General features: G+C 41.4%; 1 protein-coding gene and 1 long non-coding RNA gene across 2 annotated transcripts in view; one reads left to right on the forward strand and one right to left on the reverse strand.

Annotated features, from left to right (window-relative positions):
* Positions 1-167: 167 nt before the first annotated feature.
* LOC124255625 lies at positions 168-15,109 on the forward strand. The gene is made up of 3 exons (XR_006892710.1): positions 168-297; positions 885-890; positions 15,098-15,109. It is a non-coding gene; the product is annotated as an uncharacterized LOC124255625 (long non-coding RNA).
* Positions 2,537-21,834, reverse strand: part of LOC124255624 (probable methyltransferase-like protein 24) — a 34,349-nt gene continuing 15,051 nt past the window's right edge. The window contains exons 3-8 of the mRNA XM_046689525.1: positions 9,275-9,352; positions 8,174-8,241; positions 6,978-7,106; positions 5,744-5,818; positions 3,733-3,868; positions 2,537-3,179 (exon numbers count right to left, since the gene is read on the reverse strand). Of these exons, the coding sequence (XP_046545481.1) occupies positions 2,883-3,179; positions 3,733-3,868; positions 5,744-5,818; positions 6,978-7,106; positions 8,174-8,241; positions 9,275-9,352 (783 nt within the window). The 3' untranslated portion in view covers positions 2,537-2,882. The remainder of the gene's footprint in view (positions 3,180-3,732; positions 3,869-5,743; positions 5,819-6,977; positions 7,107-8,173; positions 8,242-9,274; positions 9,353-21,834) is intronic.

Here is a 21,834-nt window from a genome sequence, read left to right on the forward strand (position 1 = left end):
AAATTTCACATCTTTAAAGGATGACTAGTATGTTGGGAACATAAATTTCGTGGAATCTTTAAGATAAATTCAATCATGACTTGAAGCGAGCTTGCAGTGCTTGCGAAATGTAACAGACAAAACCAACATGTGAAAAATATTGTTAATGAAAACAAGTGTTCCAGAATTGTTTGTGTTCGATTATGAGAAATTATGATCGATTGCTTGGTCGTTTAGTCACTACGACCAATCTTCGATTATTTCGATTAATCGGACCACCACTAATATACAGTACAACACCGTTGTCAAGAATGTCTGGTTGAGACGAGCTCATGTTCTACACCGTTGTCAAGAATGTCTGGTTGAGACGAGCTCATGTTCTACACCGTTGTCAAGAATGTCTGGTTGAGACGAGCTCATGTTCTACACCGTTGTCAAGAATGTCTGGTTGAGACGAGCTCATGTTCTGGACCAGGATAGTTAGGTCCACATTATTATTATTGTCTCGGACGTGACGAAAAGAGGATACGTCGAACCTTCTCTGGTCCTATGAGTTCGACACAATCAGAATCAATTGCATACGGGTTGTTCGAAATACAGTCACACCCGGTTCTGTCGAAGTTGAGGGAACCTGCGTAAACACTTAGTTTCTATACGTTCGACACAAAGGAAAGATTATGACGAAATATAGAACTCGCAGGGACAATGCTTGTATTGTGACAGAGTCGTAGTTCGTCACGTCAGAGTTCGACACAACGGTGTTTGTTTGCATATATATCTCTCTGGGACATTTCATTTGTTCTTGAAATAAATTATGGGTGTTTTTTTCCATCATCGTTTATGTCTTTTTAATAAGTGTATATGGTAATCCATTCTGCAAGGCTGGATACTTGTTAGTTGGTTAGTTGGTTGTTTAACGGGGCGGTGGGGTAGCCTAATGGTTAAATCGCTGGCTCGTCACGCCGAAGACCCGAGTTCGAATCCCCACATGGGTACAATGTGTGAAGCCCATTTCTGGTGTCCCCCGCCGTGATGTTGCAGGAATATTGCTAAAAGCGGCGTAAAACCAAACTCAGTCAGTCAGTTGTTGTTTAACGCCACACTCAGCGTATGGCTGCGATCTGTAAATCATACAGTCTGGACCAGACAATCCAGTGATCAACAGCATGATCAATGATTTATTCTACCCGGATCTTTAAGGATCTAATTGTATTTTGCGATTGCTAGTAGAAACAAGTAAATTTCAACGACCCGGGAAAAGGTTTCGTTTTTCTGAGAGACACTATTTCATATCACACATCTCTAAAAACACCGCGGGCGACAGTTTTCGAGATACGGAGCAATTGTTTACATTCCATATATGGCAAGCTAATCCACTTTACTAAGTTTCCTGTAGGATACGAGCCTGCTCTGTCTTGTGTTGAAGTTGTACTTAGAGAGTGATATGGACTGAGAGACAGTAAACCTATGTGAGTATAGGACTTGGTGTTGCGTTTATCCTTGAATGTATGTATGCCAGTACATGAATGTAATGTAGACCATAATCAAGAGGTAATGGTGGTAGGGTTTACTAACACCCAAACGCCGGTTATGGCTCGCTGAATTGGTTGACACATGTCATCGTATCCCAGTTGCGTAGATCGATGCTCATGCTATTGATCACTGGATTGTCTGGTCAAGACCTGATTATTTACAGACCGCCGTCATATAGCTGGAATTGTGCCGAGTGCAGCGTAAACCTAAACTCACTCGCTCACTTTTAATGGACTATTTGCTGGTTTTCAACAACAAACACACAAACGTGCAAAATTTACAAACAGTATTAGCCGTGAAGAGTGAGTGAGTGAGTATGGTTTTACGCCGCTTTTTTTAGCAATATTCCAGCAATATCAAGGCAGAGCACACCAGAAATGGGCCTAACCGTTAATATCCGGGTTAGAATTAATCCTCAGTAACCCATGCTTGTCTCCTCCCCGTGAAGATCCAGGTTAGAATTGATCTTCAGTAACCCGTGCTTGTCGTAAAAGGCGACTAACGGGATCGGGTGGTTAGGCTCGCTGACTTGGTTGACACATTTTATCGTATCCCAATTGCGTTGATCAATGCTCATGATGTTGATCACTGGATTCTCTGATCAATACTCGATTACTTACATACCGCCACCATATAGCTAAGATATATCTGAGTGCGGCGTAAACCAACAAACTTTTATATCCACCCACTCACTCACCCATGTCTTCTATTCCTTGGGATTAGAGAAATAATTCGACTTAACCCGGGTTCGATATATACAATTCCAATAATAACGTGGCACTTCTATCAATGTAATTGAAAACACAAACCATGCCTATCCCTTTGCAAATTAACAAAAACATCAAACAATTCAGTTTTTAATCAGCACTGAGCATACATGTTAACAATAACACAATACATGTTGACAATAACACAATACATGTTCGTGAGTGAGTTTAGTTTTACGTCGCTTTTAGCAATATTCTAGTAATATCACGGCGGGGGACACCAGAAATGGGCTTCACACATTGTACCCATGTGGGGAATCGAACCCAGGTCTTCGGCGTGACGAGCGAACGCTTTAACCACTAGGCTACCCCACCGCCCCACAATACATCCTTAATGATGACGATGTTCTGACAAACAAAGCCCGGGCTACCTGGGAAACCACAGGATCATGTTTTTTGCAAACCAAGATGATTTGCCAAAAAAGCATTTAGCGTGTGACATTCTTGGCATAGGTCATTATATATGTACTTCAAGACAGTTCTGATAGTGATCTCAGGTAATGTCTAAGTGAAATAATCTGAACTATGGACAACCCAGGAGCAATGAAAATACTGATACGGCCCAAAACCTGTTTGTCTGAAAATCCCGAGATCTGTTAATACTCACATACGGTTGATGTTCACGTAATGAATCTCATAGCAAAGTGTCCTCACGACAGGAAAGAAATTATTTGTAAAGCCACAGTGATGATTTTTGTGGACATAAAATTTCCTGAATCCTGCATCATGGACGTCTTTCAATATTTTCAGTCTGTTGATGCAGTCATTCCTTTCGCTACAAGATCCGTGATATTCCACGAGAAACTGTCTGACTTTGGACAGTTCGCCTGATGACACCATGTTGGGGATTGAAGGCCATTCTGAACTTTCCACATCCATCTTCAAGACATCAATGACTCTCTGAAAAACAAAAGGAATTCTTTTACAGGATGAGAGAGAGAGAGGGAGAGAGAGAGAGAGAGAGAGAGAGAGAGAGAGAGAGAGAGAGAGAGAGAGAGAGAGAGAGAGAGAGAGAGAGAGAGAGAGGAGAGAGAGAGAGAGAGAGAGAGAGAGAGAGAGAGAGAGAGAGAGAGAGAGAGAGAGAGAGAGAGAGAGAGAGAGAGAGAGAGAGAGAGAGAGAGAGAGAGAGAGAGAGAGAGAGAGAGAGAGAGAGAGAGAGAGAGAGAGAGAGAGAGAGAGAGAGAGAGAGAGAGAGAGAGAGAGAGAGAGAGAGAGAGAGTCAGTTAGTTTCAGTAGTGATGAGTGCAGTGTGTGTTAAACAACAAACAGATCATACCTTGAGGGTCAAATAGTCTGATTTCCAGGAAGGAAACATCGGGAAAACCAGGATATTAACGGGAGCAGTGACATGACTAACAGGTACTATAAATGGGGCCACGAAGGCATTCACCGGAGCAGTGACATGTCAAAATATGTGAAATATAAAATGTCAATATATGTTTGTGTCACTTACCCCGGTGTGGTTCAACATTAGCTTCATACTCGTCAATGTCCGCATGTCCCAAGCTGCCCTTTTGTAGTCCCTTCCATCAATGCCTATCCTCAAAAACCGGACACGCGGCGACCTCTGGTAACTGGCCTGGTTCATACTGAAATATGATTATTATCACTATCGTCATTACTAGTATTATAGTCAGGCAGTCTTCCTACGTAAATGCCAAGTAGAAAATGAGTGAGTGAGTGAGTTTAGATTTACGTCGCACTCAGCAATATTATAGCTATATGGCGACGGTCTGTAAATATTTGAGTCTGGACCACACAATCCAGTGATCAACAGCATCAGCATCGATCAACGCAATTGGGATACGATAAAATGTGTCAACCAAGTCAGCGAGCCTGACCACCCGATCCCGTTAGTCGCCTTTTACGACAAGCACAGGTTACTGAAGATCAATTCTAACCCGGATCTTCACGGGGAGGAGACAAGCATGGGTTACTGAAGGTCAGTTCTAACCCGGATCTTCACGGGTGGGCTGTCTTGGAACTTTACATGGCAAGTATCTTTACCGGCTGACTTTTCCCGCACACCTCCAATCATGATCAATACGAAAACGAAGACGATCTATGCGCGCGCACGCAAGCACGCACCCACGCACGCACACACACACCGTGATATTGCTTGAATATTGACAAAAGCGACATAGAAGTAAACTAAACTGAGTTTCATTTCACGGAAACGAAGCCCTTTACTAACACACTTGTTTGTGTAACATGTCAGGTCTTTGATGTTGCTGATGTTTTCTACAAGCATTTTCTGACGCAAACTAAACATTCACAGAAAATCAAAACTGTAGGGCATGTGTACAAATATTTTCCAAAATTGACTCTCAAATGTCTTAAAACTGTTTCATAGATTCGGTGGTCGAATCAAAAATATAAATAACTTTGCAGAACAAGATTCTATCGAGGATGGGATTGGAACTTGTCACACAGCCCTAGCACAGCTGACATGCACAGGCAAAGGGTTCTCATTCATCCAGAAACAGTCTGCTTATTCCGTATGGTTTACGGTTCGAACCCAATAGATGCTATTCGTCAGAGACGATTTGGGTATTGGATGGACAAGCTCGATGACTCTGGCATGGACTATGGGCAAAAATATCCAGACTCCCGGATGTGCAGACTCCAGACTCCAGGGTGTCCAGACTCCCGGATGTCCAGACTCCAGACTCCCGGATGTCCAGACTCCCGGATGTCCAGACTCCCGGATGTCCAGACTCCAGGATGTCCAGACTCCAGGATGTCCAGACTCCAGGATGTCCAGACTCCAGGATGTCCAGACTCCAGATTCAAGGGTGTCAAGACTCCAGACTCCCGGGTGACCAGACTCCAGACTCCAGGATGTCCAGACTCCACACTCCAGGATGTCCAGACTCCAAGGTGTCCAAACTCCCGGATGTCCAGACCCCAGGGTCTCCAGATTTCAGGGTGTCAAGACTCCAGACTCCCGGATGTTCAGACTCCAGACTCCAGGATGTCTAAATTATACTATTCACACTTTACTACGGATCAAGTCATGGATTCAACAGAAAAATATTATGTGGGGTCAAATTTGGTTTTAATGCCTATAAGCATATATCCTAGGTTTCAGTATGTCACTGCATCTTGTGGATCCTATATCTGCTATTGACATGTGTTGTTTATTTGTCAATGACTCATTCCATGATTTTCAAAATGGTTGATTAGTGCCACGAAAACCATTTTCATGGTTACTCATGTATCAAGTACATAAGGTTAGATTAAAGTGACTATTTTGACTGATGAGGGGTTACCATATTATTATTTATCCACTTTTAAATGGATTCAATTTCAAATTATAAGCTACATTTAAGTAAAGTTGTGAATTTTTGTGATCCTTAGCAAAGTGTGAGTAGCATATTAACATCTGCCAGATAACAACATATTGTTGATATGCGTCCGAACAAATAAACACACAACCGACCTGCACAAACGTATATACAAACCTTGGATCAAAGGCAAAAACATTGCACTCATAATTTTTGGCCGTGTCATCGTCAAAGGAAAAATCGTTGTTGATTCTGTGGAATAAAAGGCATTGCATATGAAAGTGTGTTATGACAAAACCAATTAGGAACAAGAGTGAGTGAGTTTAGTTTTATGCTGCACTCAGCAATATTCAAGCTATATGGCGGCTTGGGAACAAGAAGATAGGAGTACGCATATATATTGTATATTTTCTTCATGTTTCATTTGAGGCGAATCTGCAAATATTGATGTACAATACTGGATAGAATTGAGAAAATATCCTAAAGTGCGATGAAAACTTTTCCATCTGTGTATTTATGTTATATTGACAGAATTCTTATTTTTGGCCTATGCATTCTTTTTTTTTTGAAGGGTGTAATAATGTGCAAAAAGGTATATAAAGTGCATGAATGGCTCTCAATAGGTTTTCACAAAATGCAGAATAAGCTCCTTTGTACACAATGAGAGAAAGTGAAGAGTCTAAACAGGCGATATACAACTATGTATTTGGCAGTGACGTTATGCTGAGTCAGCACCGCACCAGGATGTGGCGCAACACCACGTGGATACGGAGTTAAAGATATGGTCCCACTTGTGCAAAGCGATCTTAACGATAGGTGAGTGAGTGAGTGAGCGAATTTAGTTTGACGACGCCTTTAGCAATATTCCAGCAATATCACGACAGGGGGACACCAGAAATGGGCTTCACACAGTATACCCATGTGGGGATTCGAACCCGGGTCTTCGGCGTCACGAACGAGCGCTTTAACCACTAGGCTACCCCACCTCCCCTCTTAACGCTAACTCCCATACTCTAACATGCACTTGAGATGGTACATGACTTGTGAGAATATGTTCAAAGGTGTTGCGCTGGGAGAACATATATATGTTCGTTTTATAGTTTGAAACCCTACTTTTCTTCGATTTTAACATCCCGTGAAGGTCCGGGTTAGAATATTGATCTTCAGCAACCCATGCTTGTCGTAAGAGGCGACTAACGGGATCGGGTGGTCTGGCTCCCTGCCTTGTTTGACACATGTCATCGTATCCCAATTGCGCTCGATTATTTACACACTGCCGCCATATAGCTGGATTGTTGCTGAGTGCGGCGTAAAACATAACTCACTCATTTTCTCCTTGGCATTTATAAAGGTGTCTCCATACCATTCTCCTTCTTGGACTAATACGTGTTCCAGTTAATTGACTACTCACCCAAACGAGTACACGATACAATTCTTTACTGGGCGGTAACCAGGGTCGTCACAGATCTCCCAGCCACCATCCCCCAGTTTGCCCATGCGCAGCTTCCGGTTGCACAACGTATCTGTGTTGTCAAGGTAACTGAACAGCAAGAAAAAATACACATTTTTAATCATATAATAATTATGTATAGTGTATCATATCACGATTTTTTATGGGCATGTTTCCCATAGGGATTTGAACAATCTAACAGATCTCGTAAGAGACAACCAATTGACATTAATGACGGCGTGGTTTATTTGGTCAAGAAAATTTGCATTCCACCGTCAGGTATATTGAATTCTACCATGGCTACGTAAAATGGTCGATTTTGATTGGTCAATCAGTAAAATGAGACGCTATCAATTTTGGATTGAAAATTCGTCTGATTTCATGACAGCTTCACTGCGCACGTATACAACACTGCCGCATCAGCTTGACCACCAACATGGCTCATATCAACACAACAGACGTGATGGAAATGCTGATAAAACATCTATTAAAACTCGAAAAATACAATTATTACATGATGTTTCCTCCACAATTATTAGGGAACCTCACTGTCATATTACCTTCTATAATAAACATATTCAAACTCAATTACAATACACAGCCCCAAACATAAACAAACAATATCTAACATGTAAATCAGAAAGCCTTGTAAATTTCATCCCTATCTATACAAAATGTGCAGCAAATCCTTACTAATCATTTACCTACCTGGTAAAGGGTATATTTGTTTCCGTTTAGAATCATAAGAATGGGAAATTCGCAAGATAACGGTCAGGCGAAACACACAATTTATGCCACTCACAATGCGTAATGTTGTACATATTTATAATAGTCATAACACGTTATTTCTGAATAATAACAATATTGGATATCAACAAATTATCTTGGTTTTGTTTCGTGGCCAGTTGATACAAATAGGAAATAAACAGAAAATACAAACACTTTTATATATCAAATCGTTTTGATGTAATAATGAATTGATGGACTGACCGTAGAATATCCATATTCGTCTGATGTGATACTGAGTTATTACCATTTAGCACACCCCGAGGGGAGAAACCTTTTACATAGAAATAAGATTCCTATGTAGTAGTAGTAGCTTTCGTAGTTGTCGCCGGCACTAAACTTTTGACCCAGACTGACCTACAATTGCTCACCTGTGGTACGTTCTGAACGCTTCACTGACGGTCATCTTCGCGATGCCATCCTTATCCGGTAGAACGATCTACAACATGGAAATGAATGTAATAACGCACAACACATACAGTGAGCTCCCTCGACATGGCACGGGACCGGTGAAAACTGTCGGTTTAGAGGGTTGTCGGATTAGAGGAGGTATTAGGCACTCAATCCAAAATTAAACCACACAGACAAAACTAAACAAACAGAAATGATCTCAATGTCAGTGTCAATGTCAATGAATCATAACAAGCACTTGACAGGTGAATTCACCAATCTATGAATCCATTGAACAAATAATTAGCAAGTAATGAGGTTGAAGTGTCGTAAAAGGATTGTCCCTTTGTCATTGCATAATAGTATTATAGTACATTGCAGACAACTGGAATTCTGTTGCTTCAATTGTATTGTTTTAATGTCTGGCTAGCATTGTTTATGACTACCAGCGGCTGAAGTGATGGTGTAAATCCTGCTGGTGATTCATGCAGACAGCTGAAGTACTGTAAGTCCCCATGAACCCCAGTAAGGTGGCCTAGCTTTGGTTGTTGGTAGTCCATAGCCTATATTTTAATGTTAATATATGTCACATCGAGTTGCATTTTTAGAATTGGAGATGATTAGTTTTTAGACTTGCATTCTGTGATACGTTGCTAAAGTTGTACTGTCCTTCCTGACATATATTTATCATAAACTAACTTTGTTCCTGTCACTATATGGCTGACATATTGCCGGTGTGACGTTAAATTGTAACTCACTCACACTCTTCTCGCCCAAGCGCGTTGAATTGTTAAATGCACACCATGAGTTGGCTAATGCAATTACACTGTCGGTTTAGAAAGTGTCAATTTTCACTAAAAACATGATTGGGGACCGGATTTGAGTGTCGGAATTCGAACTAAACAGACCGATGTCTGATTAGAGGGAGTTTGTTATATGATATTATACAGGGACAACTTGGGGACCAAATAAACAATATGCTAACCAGGATTTAAACCCAGGATGACTGGTTCCTGGCACGTCCAAGGGAAGTTACTCAGGACCACCCTTAAAATGAAATGATGCAATGTGGAGATTCATACCTGTCCCTGCTGGCGGATTTGCTTGAGTGGTCCAGCATTATTTGTTTCAGAATGAAGAACCCAAGATGGTGATCGGTTCTGAAAGAAAGAACGAGTTTATATGTTGAAGAGTCAAAATATAGATATATATTGGACAGAGATACATTTTATGTCACTATTTCTTGAGGATCTGGGCCACGATCCACAAAATGAGTGAGTTTGTTTTACGCCGCACTCAGCAATATTCCAGCTGTATGGCGGCGGTCTGTAAATAATCGAGTCTGGACCAAACAATCCAGTGATCAACAGCATGAACACCGATCTACGCAATTGGGATATCATGAAATGTGCCAACCAAGTAAGCGAGCCTGACCACCCGATCCCGTTAGTCGCCTCTTAACAAACTTGTTCTTCTCATCCGAATCTAAACAAATATTGGAACATACGAAACCCAAGCAGGTTCTAAAAACAATATCTCAAAGAATGGTGCCAGTTAGATTGTCAGGCAAATTACTGCAAAGAGGGTTAAAATTTGGTAACATAACACACAACGCAATACAAGATTCCTCATTTCCAATTATACTGTCACTGAATTTAAGTTTACGCCTCGTTTAGCAATATTCCAGCAACATCACGGCGGGGGTTCCAGAAATGGGCTTCACACATTGTACCCATGTAGGAATAGAACCTGGGTCTTCGGTGTGACGAGCAAACGGTTTAACCACACGGCTACCCAACCGCATAAGTACTGTCAATAACTTGATCAAAGTCAATATGAAAAGTCTGTTAATATAAAGAAGGCCTGGGGCTCCTTTCACAAAGCACCCTTTAGTCATGTTAACCTTAACGTCCTGTCTTTAACACTGCACTCAGGTTACCTTAGTGACTTACGATCACCTTAGTGCTTTGTGAAAGGAGGCCCTGGTGGTTAAAGCCGACCAGTCACCATTGTTCACCTAAAATTGGTTTTCACGCGTCGAATGCCACTAAATGATCACTCGGCAACAGGCATTGTGACAAGTGTTTGGACCACAACATGGATATTATTTTCAGATCTTCCGTTGCAAAGTCCAATGTTTTACAAAGCACGAGGTCTTCTTATCTGCAGGAGACCGCCTCCGTGGTGTAGTGGTTAGAGCGTCCGCCCGGAGAGCGGGAGGTCGCAGGTTCGATCCCCGGCCGCGTCATACCAAAAGACGTTAAAATATGGTACTATGGTACTTGTTGGTCCCTGCCTGGCGGCTCGGCATTAATGGGTACAACAAGGACTGGTTGGCTCGGGGTCAGTATAATGTGTCTGAGTGGGGTATTCATGCTTCACTGCGGCATGTTATCTCAGTGGGCTAGCACTATAAAACCACCTTCAGTCTGGCCTAGTACAAGCAGCCCACGTACACATACACACGCATGCACGTCGTCATATGAGCGAAATATTCTCAAGCACGACGTTAAACCCAATTTCACCTCACCTCACCTGCAGGGGCGTCATGTTGACTTGCTTTATATATACTGATATAAACGGGGACGGTGGGATTGCTCCATTAGTCGCCTACTGCGACAAGCATGGGTTGCTGGAGACCAATTCTAACCCAGATGTTCACGGGTTGAATAACAACAAGACCAATGATGAAATCAAACGATTGAATAGAACATAGGGATATAACTCCCGACACATCATACTGTTCAGGGTCAGTCAGACGCTTGACTTTTTGAACGGCGTCAGCGTCTTTACTTTGAGAAATAGGATTCACCTGATGAAGGAGTAGAAATATACTCTGAAACGTCGTAAGTAAAGAGTGAGTGAGTGAGTTGAGTTTTACGCCGCATTCAGCAATATTCCACTTATATGGCGGCGGTCCGTAAATAATCGAGTCTGGACCAGACAATCCACAGCATGAGCATCGATCTACACAATTGGGAACCAATGACATGTGTCAACCAAGTCAGCGAGCCTGATCACGCGATCCCGTTAGTCGCCTCTTACGACAAGCATGGGTTACTGAAGGCAAATATTCTAATCCGGACCTTCACGTGTCTCAAAGTAAAGAGTTTACATACATAAATAATTATTAAGACATCACACGATGTATAAATGATTGTGAAGGGGTTAGTGTATGTATAAATGATTGTGAAGGGGTTAATGTAATGTATGAATGATTGTGAAGGGGTTAGTGTCATATGTGAATAATTGTGAAGGGGTTAATGTAACATGTGAATGATTGTGAAGGGGTTAATGTAATGTATAAATGATTGTGGAAGGGTTAGTGTAATATATGAATGGTTGAGGAGGGGTTAAAATAATATGTGAATAGTTTTGAAGGGTTAATGTAATACGTGAAGGATGTGGAGGGGTTAATGTAATATATGAATAATTGTGAAAGGGTTGGTGTAATATGTGAATGATTGTGAAGGGGTTAATGTAATATGTGAATGATTGTGAAGGGGTTAATGTAATATATGAATGATTGTGAAGGGGTTAGTATAATATGTGAATGATTGTGAAAGGGTTAGTGTAATATGTGAATGATTGTGAAGGGGTTAATGTAATATATGAATGATTGTGAAGGGGTAAGTGTAATATGTGAATGATTGTGAAGTGGTAAGTGTGATATATGAATGCTTGTGAAGGGGTTAATGTAATATATGAATGATTGTGAAGGGGTTAGTGTAATATGTGAATGACTGTGAAGGGGTAAGTGTAATATGTGAATGATTGTGAAAGAGTTAATGTAATATATGAATGATTGTGAAGGGGTTAGTGTAATACGTGAATGATTGTGAAAGGGTTGGTGTATTATGTGAATGATTGTGAAGGGGTTATTGTAATGTATAAATGATTGTGAAGGGGTTAATGTAATATATGAATGATTGTGAGGGGTTATTGTAATATATAAATGATTGTGAAAGGGTTAATATAATATATGAATGATTGAGAGGGGGTTAATGTAATACATGAATGATTGTGAAGGGGTTATTGTAATATGTGAATGATTGTGAAGGGGTTAATGTAATATGTGAATGATTGTGAAGGGGTTAATGTAATATGTGAGTGATTGTGAAGGGGTTGTGTTATGCCTAATTAATTGCAAAGGGGTTAATGTAATATATGAATGATTGTGAGGTCTTTTTGTTATGTCTAATTGATTGTAAAGGGGTTAATGTGATGTCTGAAGTATTGTGAAGGGGTAACGGGTTAATGTAAATCCCGAGTGATTGTGAAGCTTTTATGTGCCTAAAGCCCTGATACCCGTTAAAGTCCGGGTTAGAATTGGTCTTCAGTAACCCATGCTTTTCGTAAGAGGCAACTACGAGTAACGGGATCGGGTGGTCAGGCTCGCTGGCTTGGCTGACACATGCCATCATATCCCAATTGCGTAGATTGATGCTCATCACTGGATTGTCTGGTCCAGACTCCATTATTTACAGACCGCCGACATATAGCTCGAATATTACTGAGTGCGGCGTAAAACTAAACTCACTCGCTCACTCGCGTAAACCCTGATGATGCATTAAACTTTTCATTTGAATGAATCGCTCTTTCTAGGGGCTTTAGATACAGGGTCATGAAATATGTTCCGAAACTAAACTTCAAAACAAAACGGAATGACTTGTCTCATTCACCAAACTTGAACGTTTGTTTACTGCAGCCACTGACGCTAGCTAGGACTCCAGGCAGTGTATCGTTTGGCAGTTCATAACTGTGAGTTGACATTATATCATGACCAGGATCCGGTTACAGCATTACGTCGTTAACTGATAGCAACGTTAAACCCAAATGATGGATTACATTTTTTATTTTAATGAATCGCCCGGAGACATGAAATATGGCCGGGCATGTGTTGCTTCACATTACTCTGGCTGTCAAGCGTACCACCTGGCCATCTCGCCACGAAGTTAGTACACAACGTGTCAAAACGATCAATTTTAGTACAATTACATATTGTCATTGCATCTGGTGTTTACAGCAACCGCTGCAAATATTGCTAGACAATACAGCCTTCCTTTTTTTCAATCTTTGAAGGTGGAAGTATTTAAATATTTTTCCCGTGACGATGATATTGAAAGGATGTATTTACCATGTATTGAGTTGCGCAGTTCTTGACAAAGAGCAACAATGCTATTGTCGACAAATGCGCAATGGACATAAAAAAAATATAAGAATTTGTTATCCATAAACGATGCTCAATCGTTACAGTACCACATGTTGCCGTACATATATTTTTCCTTACGTCGATTTCGAGCTTACAGCTCTAAATGTACAACGTTAACATTACTGAGAGGATCCCTTTTTCTATACAGCTTCATCAGAGGCGTGATTGAACTGGAATCCAGATCTTGTTCTTTTATCCAAAACGCACACGGTATAAAATCAATATACTGATGGATGCTTTCAGATCGCGTGTCTGTGACAATCAGAATTTCATTGAGAAAAGTGATATTCTCGTTGACATACAAATTAGCCTGCCATTGTCTTGATCATTTGTGTCATAAATACATTTATTACCTACGGGGGTGAAATGTCGGGGTTAATATTTTTCATACGATGCCTGAGGGCAAAATATCACTTTGTCATGGAGACTTGACGTCATGAACAATTTTCTTTACGTGTCTTCTATGACGTTGCCTTCAACATACGGAGGCGGCAGGTAGCCAGCCTATGTTTGCAAATAGGTTTGTACTTATTTATTCCTCAATTTGCCGACTTCGGTAACAAACAGAATATTACATTCGTGCCCATATCATACTATGTTTAAGACACTCGTGCCTAAATATCGGTACATCATATAATTAGCACTCATATAATATCCTCTATAGAGGTTATTATAGAGGATATTATATTCGTGCCCTTATCATACTATGTTTACGACACTCGTGCCTAAATATCGGTACATCATATAATTAGCACTCATATAATATCCTCTATAGAGATTATTATAGAGGATATTATATTCGTGCCCATATCATACTATGTTTACGACACTCGTGCCTAAATATCGGTACATCATATAATTAGCACTCATATAATATCCTCTATAGAGGTTATTATAGAGGATATTATATAAGTGCCCATGTCATACTATGTTTACGACACGAGTGCCTAAATGTTGGTATTTCTCGAGTGAGAGAGAGGCATATACCGATATTTAGGCACGAGTGTCGTAAACAGTATGATATGGGCACGAATATGATATTATGTTTGTTACCGAAGTCGGCAAATCCAGAGATCAACAGCATGAGCATCTATCTGCGCAATTGTAGCTCTCAAGTTCTGTTGAAGATAATGAACGGCCGTTGAGTTGTACTCCGGAAACACAATCCTCCCTATATAAGACCAAGTACAAACTGTTTCCAAGGAAATAGAGAAAACAAAATGTCCCAAATCCCTGATTATACTAACCGATACTTTTCAACTCCCTGGGGATCATACAGCCATGCTGCCTGTTAGGCGCAATGAATTATCATTATTAATCTAGAACAATTTATACATTGAAATGTCTATAAGTCTTTGTCAGGCAATAAAAACTGCATGCAACACAGCGATTACTACTCCCTTTCTGTAACCAGTGTTTGGTGGTATAAACCTACATACTAGTTGTCATCATACACTTGATGGTCAGTTAATGAATTTATAACAAGCATAATTAGTGGTAACATCACTCAGACTACCCGTAAAAGGTCCCCGTTTGGCATTTCTCGTGTCTGGGGTAAATACTCAACATTATTACTTAAGTTCTTTGAGAGGTATTTTAGAAGGTGTATAGGTGAAGGAAAACCAAGTTCTATGGATAATCAACTTCTTTATTGCAATGAGTCCGACGTTTCGTTGCTTGGTAACGGTGTTAGTACCTACACCATGCTTGATAACGGTGTTAGTACCTACACCATGCTTGATAACGGTGTTAGTACCTACACCATGCTTGATAACGGTGTTAGTACTTACACCATGCTTGATAACGGTGTTAGTACCTACACCATGCTTGATAACGCTGTTTGTACCTACACCATGCTTGATAGCGGTGTTAGTGCCTACACCATGCTTGATAACGCTGTTAGTACCTACACCATGCTTGATAACGGTGTTAGTACCTACACCATGCTTGATAACGGTGTTAGTACCTACACCATGCTTGATAGCGGTGTTAGTGCCTACACCATGCTTGATAACGCTGTTAGTACCTACACCATGCTTGATAACGGTGTTAGTACCTACACCATGCTTGATAACGCTGTTAGTACCTACACCATGCTTGATAACGCTGTTAGTACCTACACCATGCTTGATAGCGGTGTTAGTGCCTACACCATGCTTGATAACGGTGTTAGTACCTACACCATGCTTGATAACGGTGTTAGTACCTACACCATGCTTGATAACGGTGTTAGTGCCTACACCATGCTTGATAACGGTGTTAGTACCTACACCATGCTTGATAACGGTGTTAGTACCTACACCATGCTTGATAACGGTGTTAGTACCTACACCATGCTTGATAACGGTGTTTGTACCTACACCGAAACGTCGCACCTGTTGCAATAAACAAGTTGACTATCCATAGAACTTGCAATTGGCTTTCCTTCATTATTGATTAAGGTCTTAAGGTCTGATGTGGCAATTGTATTACATCTTATGTAATATGCGCATGGAAGTGCAGCAAGAGGGATTATCAGCTGACTTACAAAAACAAACATCGATCTAAGGATTAACCAATAACGCGCTGATTGATTAATTGCTTTTATCTTGCACATTGGATTTGTCAAAAGGTAGTGTTTATGTATGTAGTTTTACTAATCTATACTGAATACACCCTGTCGCAAAGTGTCTGTGTAAAAACAACGTCCTCCCTTCAAAGGATTAACCGCCAATACATTGATTGATTGCTCATTACTGGCTAAATAATTACTTTGTTAAAGAATAGCGGACATCATGCAATTATATAATTAGTTGTCAGGTGTGCTATCTTGGGTGACCATCAGACTCTACACCAATGTGAAAAACCTGAAACGGTATATCACTTTTTCGCATATTAGACCGTTAAAAGACACATGACATGGAGCAGGATTCTTCGTCAGCTGAAAGTGCATGGCATGTCGTTCCTTTATGTGGATATTGACGGATACATTCCCCGAACAAGGTAATGGCATGTCGTTCCTTTATGTGGATATTGATGGATACATTCCCCGAACAAGGTAATGGCATGTCGTTCCTTTATGTGGATATTGATGGATACATTCCCCGAACAAGAATGGCATGTCGTTCCTCCCCGAACAAGGTAATGGTAATGGCATGTCGTTCCTTTATGTGGATATTGCTGGATACATTCCTCGAACATGGTAGGATAGCCTGATATTGTTGCTGTTATTTTAGTCTGTTTTAATTTTAATATTTACATTTTGTTTTTATTCATTTGTTGTAGCATTATCCAGAATCATGTTTTCGCCGTGAAGTGTAATGAGACAGACAACATGCATACACTAGGTCGCACTTGGGGCGTGTGTGTGAAATAATACATAATCGACGTTGGCAATCTATAAAGTGTCTAGATAGAACAGTCATGTTATAAATTCACAATACGTATAAGCAGATCGTGTGCATTTTGTTAGCCTTCAAACTGCATACAAATATGATAAACTAATGAGGATTATAAGACAAAATATAAAGACGTACATTGACTTCGTTATTTTTCAGTCCTAGCAATTTTCACCACTGGCAGATGGTTGAACTTCAAAATGTTTTCATTTGTTATCAAATTAATGAAGATGGAAATATTATCGAGTAATAAAGATTTCCTCTTGGTTGATCAATCTATACTTATACTATCAATTGCGCATGCGGGTAGCGCAGCAGAGGTCACGAACCAGTCAAGAGTTATGGGATATCATCCGGGTACTCACAACAATAACAAAAGCAACAACCAGTCTTGGATCAGTGGCCCATTAAACCTAGTACGCTATCATAAAATGACATCTCTATTCGTGTTTGGAATTGGTAAAAATATCACAATTGATCATTGGATCATAACAACCGTTCAATCATCGAAAATAATTGGTTTGTGTCATTAACCAAATCTTCCTGTTATGTTTGCTAATGCACAATATAATAAAGAACAAATCTCTTCGTGTTTTTTCTGTTTGTTTGTTTGTTTGTTTTGTTGTTGTTGTTGTTTTTTTGGGGGTGGGGTGGGGGTTCTTTTGGGGTATTTTGTTGGGGGTGGGGTTTGGGGTGGTGGTTGTTGTTTTAATCTTTAAGATAAATTCAATCAACACTTGGAACGAGCTCGTGATGCTTATGTATTCGTTGGTTTGGCATTTCTTTTTAACTCGCTGTACGCATGCGTAGAACATGTGAAAAATATTCACTGACAGGCTTCCAATTTGGTCGTATGTTTATCGATAGTGTTAGTGCACTCCAAGTAAAAGCTGTTACGAAAATTATTTACGTTGTGACAACTGTTCATTGTTAATGCCAACAAACGTTCCAGAATTGCTCGATTATGAAAAGACATGATCAATTTCTTGGTCGTTTAGTCATTGCGACAATGTACGTAGCGCCAGGAGCAGGCAATGTGCCTGGATATGTGCGTCATATAAGCGCCCTATATCACGGGCCAGAAACGGTGGCTGTTGTTGTTTAAACGTCGCGTGGACGACGACTATACACAATCCATTGACATGTTGCACACCGACGTGAAGCTGGTTCCCAGGGCCAACTGGTGGTATCATCAGAAGTGACCTGTCTTTAACGGGTTCGAAGACGGGGCGCTTTTAAGCCCGATTTGACCCGATTTACGGCAGTATTTCACGCTGCAGATGCTTGTTATGTTTCGTACATCGACCACAGGGTTTTGTTGTTACTATGGATCGAAAGCCCCGTGTCTTAGCTTTCACGTCATGTGCGACACGTGCGGGTGTCGTCACGTTTTCCCACCCTTAAAGCCCCCCGAAGCTAAGCCCCGTGCGTGTGACGGGAGCCAAAACAGCTCAGATTTCATATCAAAAGGGGTTTGATCTCTGCATCCCGCTTGCACTAATCGTCTCGCACCCGGAGAAAGAAACATATGCACGCATATCATATATGAAAATGTTGCCACGTGGACAAGGCACCTGGGATCGTCACGGGGTCGACGTGGGGCACCGGGTTGGACGTCCACGTCCATTTGGCCATCTGATATAGACATGTCTTTTTACCAAGAAAAGAGCCTTGCTCTGCGATCATCTTTTATACGTCGCGTGGACGACAAATATACGCAACCCATTGTTGCACATCGACGTGAAGCTGGTTCCCAGGGCCAACTGGTGGTATCATCAGAAGTGACCTGTCTTTAACGGGTTCGAAGTCGGGGCGCTTCGAAGCCCGATTTTACCCGATTTACGGCAGTATTTCACGCTGCAGATGCTTGTTATGTTTCGTACATCGACCACAGGCTTTTATTGGTTACTATGGATCGAAAGCCCCGTGTCTTAGCTTTCACGTCATGTGCGACACGTGCGGATGTCGTCACGTTTTCCCACCCTTAAAGCCATCCCAAGCTAAGCCCCGTGCGCTCAGATTTGACTGATCTGTGCGTCCCGTTTGCACTGATTGTCTCACATGCGGATCCCCTTTTGCCACTGCTGTATATAAACACATGGGCCGAAACGACAATTATAGAGTTTTGGAATTACGATAAAATGATGATCTACCGGACAGGGCATGTGCGTTTAAACGTACCTACACATACACTTACGAATGGAAAGCCAGAATTGGGCATTGGCTTTTGACGTCAAGTGGACGCTATCCTTGCCTAACAGTGCAGGTCCCATCCTCATGTGCTGGCTGTGGTCCCAAAAGGTGGCATCCAGACGGCGTCGCAACATCCTCTTTAAGCGCCGATTCGTCTCCTCCACCTTCCGCTTGTAGGCAGAGACCGTCATGTTCCTTGGTTTTACCCTCGGGAACAGACTTCCTATCACTGCTCTGGAGCCCGGCCGTTTCCACCGAAGGTAGTCCAGAAGATCCAGCAAGTCCTCAACCAGGTACTGAGGATCAGTTGACGCCGACACGTCGTTCTCCCACTTGAAAGAAAACAATGCCCTGGAAACCTGCATCAAGGGGCATCCACCACTGCTTTCATCCGAGCGACAGTCGCCCCTCCTATCCCACGCACGGAAGTGATGATGCCACGTGGAGGGGGACAGACTTGATCAAGTCGCCGCACGAAGCTATGTCCCAGGATGGCAAAGTGGACGGGCTTTGAAACAGGACCTTTAAAAAGTGTGTAGGCCATGGCTTGAATGAAGTCTTCAACAATGAGTTGTGTCAAACAATGTTAGCACAAGTGCCGTGATGCTTGTATCTGACTGCTAGGTATATATAGCCCGAGCGATTGAAAAGTGTTTGTATTAAGCTCTGCATTGAGGTCACAGAGTCAATCAATCATTCATGGATTAAGGCCGGTTGGTATCTTAAACCTGACACGACTCACTCATCCCATTCACTTATGCGATTAAACAACCGATCAACGATTGGCGCTTTCAGTCGTAATTCCCGCCACTTGGTTGGCTTCCATGTCTCACTCAGAAACTCTCGGATTAGGCATTACAATCAAAACATCAGAGCAGAGCCTGTGTGCCCCACCACAACAAGTGCCTCTGCAAACGTGACGCCAATGAAGGCTCATTTGAAGACAATGAGGTGAGTAAGAACTCACTATGAAGCTACTTTAGGAATGTAATTGTGTGAAGGTGACCTTTAGTAACAAACAATAAGAATTAAATATCACAAAAAACGTGTCTCCGTTTTCTTCACATGGAAATAAAGACAATACCAAGGCTAAACGTAGCCAAGAAATCGTTTTATTCATCCTTCCAGACAACATCAAACCAAGTGCAAACATAGCAAAAATTCAGTTCGCCATCACACCAGGTGGAATTGAAGACAATACCACGGCTAAGCGCAGCAATGAAAAACCAGACAACATCAAACCAAGTGCAAACATAGCAAAAATTCAGTTCGCCATCACACCAGGTGGAATTGAAGACAATACCACGGCTAAGCGCAGTAATGAAAACGTTTTATTCATCCTTCCAGACAACATCAAACCAAGTGCAAACATAGCAAAAAATTCAGTTCGCCATCACACCAGGTGGAATTGAAGACAAATATCCGGGCTAGTTCGTAGACATTGAAAGCATGTTCCCCTCACCTGGAAACAATACTATCAATGCCTCGGCGGCCTACCGACTCAATTCATACAACTTGAGCCAAGTGTAGAAAATTTCAGTTTCACATGCCCGACTTTACCTCGATGTTTTTTCCCGTTTGATTTACTGGTATTATTAGTTCTTTGTTGTTATTGTTTTAAGTTTATGTCATTGCGGTTTGGGTTAGGGATTCAGCTTAAAGAGAAGGCCGTAGGCTTTTAGTTTTAATCTATGTTTTTTTTCGGTTTTGGGAGAGAAGGACTTATTGCCCACATCGATGTTTTTTCCCCTTTAATTTACCGGTATTATTAGTTCTTTGTGTCGTGTTGTTATTGTTATTTTACGTTTTAACCTTCTTTGTTTTAAGATTATGTTATTGCGGTTTGGGTCAGTGATTCAGCTTAAAGAGAAGGCCGTAGGCTTTTAGTTTTAATTTATGTTTTTTTTCGGTTTTGGTTTACGTTTTAACCTTCTTTGTTTTAAGTTTATGTCATTGCGGTTTGGGTTAGGGATTCAGCTTAAAGAGAAGGCCGTAGGCTTTTAGTTTTAATTTATGTTTTTTTTCGGTTTTGGTTTACGTTTTAACCTTCATTCCCCATTTGTAAGACGAACATGATCATGACGAAGCATTTGTGCATCACAGTCATATACCCACATGGATAACCATAGCTCACGAATTCAATACCCTAACAACTGCATAATGGACAGATAATTCAAACATGTCAGCACAAATATATAATACGAAACATTAAACCTGGAAGGATACAACTTTGATTTCAAAGTCCGATTGCTGTGATGGCGCAGTTGAGTCTACGTAGGAAGGTCGTCGTGGTAGATCAGATCTCTGTGAATTCTTCAGGTACTGTTGACAATGGCAGTGGAGCTGCTACACGTGATGAACAATACATACTACAATTTACATCAACATGCATAACAAACGTCAGAAAACGTCAATGTCCGTCTGGCGTGTAATGCCATTGCGTCTACCCATCAATTGGGTGACTCGCATACATAGCTGTAGACACTACAGCAATATACCTCTCCTTTCCAATATGCCACACCTTAGGGAATTGCAAAGATTTGACACGGCAAATCATGCACAGTTACCGCCAAGTCGCCTCTGAGCCACTGCCAAGACTCAAACTGGTTTGGGTGCGCCAGCTACCGTTTCGCCGTCATAGCCTCTCCTCTAAGGGTCGCCCCTTCACTCCCATGCAACACCATCATTTCGTCCTGCTTCCAGGAGAAATCCACCACCGTTTGCGCTTGCTTACTGCCAAGTCGCCTCTGAGCCCCTGCCGGGACTCAATGTGTTTCAGTTCTGCTAAACCGTGGCCGCATCGAGCATCTTCGGGAGAACGAATGACGAATAGCATGAGCAACGTCGCGCGCCGTTACAC

The sequence above is a fragment of the Haliotis rubra genome, unplaced genomic scaffold (assembly GCF_003918875.1).
Source record: "Haliotis rubra isolate DU_JTF1 unplaced genomic scaffold, ASM391887v1 Scf604, whole genome shotgun sequence".
Taxonomy (NCBI): domain Eukaryota; kingdom Metazoa; phylum Mollusca; class Gastropoda; order Lepetellida; family Haliotidae; genus Haliotis; species Haliotis rubra.